We start from the raw sequence: 6223 nt of genomic DNA, 5'->3' as shown, positions 1-6223 counted from the left end.
TAGATTTCAAAAATTCAAAATAAAAATTCATCAATTTTTGTGACCCAATAAGACCAAAATACCACGACTTAATAACACAAAATGACAAAACCTGAGAATCATTTTTGAGTGTTAAAGATATTATTTTTTAATGCATATTGGCACGGCCTCCACATCTCCTCTTTTAGCCACCTGATCCACCTACCAAAAAATTTGTGACTTTCTCTTCAATTTTCAGAATTCAAGACATTTTCATGAACAATTCCATTATGGTGAACGTCGACATTCAGAACAAAACTTTATGACCTTTTCATGTGAAATTCTTAACTGGATTTATTCTCTCATGCTGCTACAGAGTTATCAAGCTTTCTTACCTGGTAAATATCCTCTCCTTTCCTCAGGTTAAGCACAGAGACCAAAGCAAACTCACTGCCCGCTCGCACTGTAGTGTTTTTCTCTTTGGAGCCATTCACAAGCATTGGGACAAATGTTTTTGCCTGGGGAGCCCTCAGTGGGGTTGGCGTAGAGGCGATAAAGTTCACCAACTGTGCGGACAACTGCTTCACCTCGTTGGGAATCGTGCTTCATTCCCTGCAACAACAAAAACATTGACAACTCGTCAATGCTGATTTGAATTTTGGCAATGAGATAACTCAACCAGGACCAGGGAAAATTTTGCTCAAGTGAGGCTTGAACTCAAGATTTGAGGTGTTTAACCCCACCACTCTGCCAACTGAGCTGAATGAAAATGGCCAGGTGGTAACGATTCACTTAACGCAGTCCCACATACACAGAGTGAACGGCTATACGATTTCAAACTGGCACTCATTAAATACCTTGCTACGAGGTGCATTTTTTTATTTTGTGACTAGTCATATTTTCTGAAGCAACTGCAACCATTGTAAGTTGTATGTATTCTTGGCTTTTTACTAATGTGTTTACATATACTGTGTCTTCTTGTGGCAGGGAGAGCCCATGCCACCAAGTGCTGCTGCCACTGACACATCATGCCAAAGACACCAGACATGACATCCCACCCAGTCACATTGTATGGACACTGGGCCAACCAGTCATGTTTCCCTTGCTCTTATCTCTCAGTGCAAAGCCAGGCACCCAAAATGGGTTTGACCTCAGATATCCTGTCTTCAAGACGCTTGGACCATCAGGCCATTGAAGCAATTGTCAAAGGATACAATGTACATCCGTAACATCAATTCATGTACAGCCATAATTCATGTGTGTTCTCAACAATGCTCTCGTAACCAAATGACCTTCAAGAATTTGTGTAACGTTTGCATATTTACTTACTTTCCCTGGTACAAATTCCACAAAGCCATTCCTGAACTAAGTCAAATTAAAAATCTCATCCTTTTGCTTAGATTTTGATAATGAAAGTTGATATTTAGACAGGTCTCATGGTAACATTCATGAGGTTCCCAACAGGAAGTTTTATAATCATATTTCAAATTATGACAATTCAAAAAAATGACTTTGTGGAATTGGCACCTGGAGAGTAACATCACTTAAGGCCTACCTTAATTCCTCTACTCTCTTTCGCAGTTTCAGAGCAATTAATGCACATTTTTAATTTGATTTTGGAAACTACATTGGTTAGACTGACCAATTTCAAAGCTTGACAAAAATTGTAATTATATTAGTCTATACAGAATGCTGCCCTCAGAATTTACTTGAATAAACACCTTCCAACCATGTGGAAAAGTTGAACTATTACAGAACAGCTTTGTATGATAGCAGTAAGATTTACACATGGGGGGAAACCACGGGCATGCACAAGGTATGTCAGCTCATGTTCATTTGGAACATGCAACCAACCAATCAACGCATTCCTCATGGGTCTGTTTCCTGGCCATGGCATGGCTAAAATAATGCTGATGTGGCATGATTCATTCCCTCATTCATCCAAGGATCTGGTCCCAGCAAGCAAGACCACATACCACTGAACCAGCAATGACCTGCTTGTGTGATATTTACAACGTTCATTTTTAGTGACATTTCCAAAGTGCACACTGTACATAAACTTCTTTCTGTCGCTCTCACTAGTGTTTGAATTTAGTTGTGGCCTTTACCTTAACTAGTGCTGCTGTTAACTGTTGGTTGAATCGACGCCTTGTTCCAGCTGGTACTTGAGCAAGTAACCCACTGCTCGTAGGCCGCTGAGGCAAATGTGAATCTGCGAAGAGAAAACATAACACACCACATTACTGCATGCATATAGTATACTTTATTATTCAGCTTCATACAAAATACTCCCCTTTTCACTGGACAGAATCAGTCATGTGGGGGTGGCGTATATTCCAGTATCCTGCAGTCGACCTTCATACATGTGTGTGTAGAATATCTCCCTTTGCTTGGTTGTGAAAACAACGATCATTTGACTGAGTGATTCGCCTATACATCAGCCTTTTGCTCTGAATTGATAGGCCTTGTGCAGGATTATAAATTCAACAAGCTAGTCCTCAAACAATTACCAAGGCGTCAAACTGAAACACCAAGCAGGACTTCCCACCCTGTTTCAGCTTTTGATACGGACACCATGCTGACCAGTATTTGCCATTTCCCCTTTCCTGGAGATGACCAACTGAGGAAGTATCGGGGTTGCCTGGTTTAAAGCTATTGGTATAAACCCAAATCATGCAAAAGGTACTGCTAAATAATAATCTGAAATAAAATCCAAGTTTGTAAAATACATCTAACTTGGAGGCAACTCAATTCTAAGAAAACAACCCATTAAGGCAATCATTAAACAACCATTAAGTCAGCTTTTAGGCTCTACTCTTTATTATTGTATTATACTGTATTATACCAAAACTGTAGGTTTGACAAATGTCGCTATGTTTCTACATACCCTGTCTGACTGTGCATTCTGAAGGATGGTCTGGCAGACACTATCCTCTGACACAGCACTGAGTATCCTTTCAGGCGCCTCCTTCAGTGCTACATATAATGCTACGCTACGCCCATGACGGAGGGTCCAGTCCAGGCTGGTGTCTACATCTGAAACAGAGAGGCGTTCAATCAGAGCATGATGGAAACATATGTGGTAAATACTGAATATGTGAGAAAAACGTACTTCAGTATGTAGTTTAATCTACGTGATCTCCCCATCACTGCATATAAAGATATGCACAGTTTAATGGGAGATGTCATTAGTTGATTTTTAAATATTCAACTGGATTCACTCTCCGCCACCATTTGTATGAGCACTGACGACAAAAAGCAGTTGACAGACTTTTGTCCAGTCTTATATTCAGACTTGCAGATACCATTTTGGGTGAAGACAGGGGTCTTCACCTAGACTGCACAATAGCTTGCTTATGGTCACCAAGGTGAAAGTGGGGGATCTACGAATTCCTTGTACAACCCACACCTCATGTGTGCTAGGGATTAAGAGGCCAGCACCTTCAACCACTATACCACGGCCTGCCCCAGCACCTTTGACCACTACACCATGGTCTGCTTGTACCACATCAACAATCTAACAGCTGAATAGGGTTCCAGCAAGTATCCAAAGTCTCACCAAGCAAATGCTGTATAAGGAGCTGTGTGAGTTCCTCGTCGGGCAGGGAACGACAGAGCGCCCCGAGGCACCCGCCCACGGCCATCCGGGTCACATCCGCAGACTCCGACAGCATCCCAAGCAGGGTGGACTGTACCTGCTTACGGAGGGCATCTGACATCTTGTTACCGGCCCCCGCAATGCAGCCTCGCAATGCCTGCAGCAGTGTCTCTCTGTGCACATAAAACACATGCAGGTGTCCAGTTAATACACTCAGCAGATACACAGATTAAGAATTCCATAAGCAGCCTATAAACATTTTATTTCACCTAAAAATTTGACATGCTAAATCCACATTAAGGCCTAAAATAATACTTTCGATGCCAACACTTAAATTTTTGTGATAACAAATTAATCTAATTTATTAATTTATTTGATTGGTGTTTTATGCGGTACTCAAAAATATTTCATTTATACCACGGCGGCCAGCATTATGGTGGGAGGAAACTCGGCAGAACCCGGTGGAAACCCACGACCATCCGCAGGTTGCTGGCAGACACACATTAATCAAAATTCCCCTAAAACTCTTCTGTGTAAGTGGTCCTAGGTGGATGAATGAATTAGAATCAGGCAAAATGTATCACTTGATAATTGCCAAACTTTGTGTGAAACACAGTATCTTACATGAGCAAATAATGATACAGTGTAGCCTCACTGTACTGATCAAAATAGTTATTATGTGACTAGCTTAGTAGCCAGCAGGTTCCTTGACACTTTGAATCTACTATAAGGCAAATTGTCCTTCTCAGTAAGAGTTAACTTCTTAAAGAGAAAGGTGTGAGAGCCAGCTGCAGGATGGTCGAGGTAAACTGAAAGAATTCAATCCTTCACTGATGCAATGTGTGTGTGTGCTAGCTAGCTGTCAATCAAGTTGGTCTGGCAATGTGATTTGTGATGTGCAAATCAAGTATACTATATCAAGTATAATCAAGAAATGTAGCTTTGTGTCATTCTGAATAACAGATCCCGAATGGTCATGCTAACCCTATCATGCAGTCATCATAGTGCCACCGTACACAGATAATCCAGCCAGCCCTAGCATAGGACGGCAAACTAGGATTTATTCATTTATTTGATTGGAGTTTGAGTACAACATACTAAAGAATATTTCACTTACATGATGGCAGTCAGCATTATGATGGGAGGTAAGCGGGCAGATCCCGAGAGAAAGCAACAACCATCTGTAACGTGTCGCCGACTTTCTCACCTACAGTGCATTTATTTATTTACTCCTTTAGCTGTTCTTAAGAATATTTTACTTATACAACGGTAGCCAGCATTATAGTGGGATGAAACCCACGACTGTCCGCAGTTTGCTGGCAGACCTTTCCACATACTGCTGCACAGGAAGCCAGCATGAGCTGGACTTGAACTAACAGCGACTGAACTGGTTAAAGGCGACTGAACTGGTTAAAGTTGAATGGATCATTGTGCTGCACTAGTACGCTAACCAGTCGTCCACGGAAAACCTTGGGAAGTTAGTATTGTTGTGTACAGTAGGTGTACACAGCGAGCACCTGTCAGGCTGTGTGTACATATTTGCTTACCTGGCCCCTGGGTCCTCAGCCACTTTATCTGCTGACTTGACCCCATTCAGGATCTCTGTAAACAAGGGGTCCACACGGACGTGAATTACAATCAGCTTGCTCAGCGCCGCGGCAGCCTTCAGCCGCACCCCACGGTTTGGGTCATTAAGGGCCTTGACAAACGTTGTCTGCAGCTGGGGCAGGAAAGGCTTCAACATCACACCAACCTGCGAGGAAATTCATGTACATGTGTACATGCATCTAGTTATCATTTCAGTTTATAATTCTTGTACCACCACTACTAATAACAACTGTCTATTACAAACAAATAAAATGTCCATGGGAACAAAGTAACATCTGGATTAATGGGCGTATATCAAGCTAGGTTACATGTAAGTTATTCACATATAGCAAAATCTGGACCCATAGGCAATTGTGGTATATGCTAACAAACCAAGAACATTACAAGCACTAGAAGATAACATCACATAAGAAATTTAAACCATAAGAGGGAATAACTCTATGACTGGAAAGTGCAAAGATCATGTGCCTCCTGAGTAAGAAAGTGTTTGGAGAAAGGTGGAACTCAGTTCAAACACTTATTGTAAACTGTAGATTGTTATATAGTAAATTGCCTATGGGTCCAGACTTCTGCTCCACCCTGTATACTTGTAGTATATCCTATTCCAATTTCGACCCAGAGATGAAAAGTCTAGTGCCTGAATCGGTACAGATTTAACAACATTGAATCTGGACTACTGTCTATACTTCAAACTGTAAACTGACTTGTGGAGAAGCTCCGAAAATAAAATGACATAATCATTCACAAAAGTATAAGGGGCACCATGCACGTATACTAATGCAAGAGAAAGATTAAGCCAAGATGGCTGTATACGGAGAAATGGAGTATCAATTATAACAGTGAAAGTTATTCATTTATTTATTTGATTGGTGTTTCACGCCATACTCAAGAATATTTCACTTTTACGACGGCGGCCAGCATTATGGTGGGTGGAAACCCACGACCATCTGCAGGTTGCTGGCAGACCTTCCCACGTATGGCCGGAGAGGGAGCCAGCATGAGCTGGACTTGAACTCACAGCGACTGCATTGGTGAGAGACTCCTGGGTCATTACAGCGA

The 6223-nt window shown here is 41.7% G+C and overlaps 1 protein-coding gene across 1 annotated transcript in view; it reads right to left on the bottom strand.

Annotated features, from left to right (window-relative positions):
• LOC135476883 (stalled ribosome sensor GCN1-like) overlaps positions 1 to 6223 on the bottom strand; it is a 59164-nt gene that overhangs the window by 582 nt on the left and 52359 nt on the right. The window contains 5 exon segments of the mRNA XM_064757027.1: positions 354 to 570; positions 2112 to 2170; positions 2846 to 2994; positions 3518 to 3729; positions 5104 to 5309. Coding sequence (XP_064613097.1) covers positions 354 to 570; positions 2112 to 2170; positions 2846 to 2994; positions 3518 to 3729; positions 5104 to 5309 — 843 coding nt within the window.

Source organism: Liolophura sinensis, chromosome 10, assembly GCF_032854445.1.
Source record: "Liolophura sinensis isolate JHLJ2023 chromosome 10, CUHK_Ljap_v2, whole genome shotgun sequence".
In the NCBI taxonomy this organism is placed as follows: domain Eukaryota; kingdom Metazoa; phylum Mollusca; class Polyplacophora; order Chitonida; family Chitonidae; genus Liolophura; species Liolophura sinensis.
The sequence above is the reverse complement of the archived record's forward strand: the minus strand, read 5'-3'. Positions and strand labels throughout refer to the sequence as shown.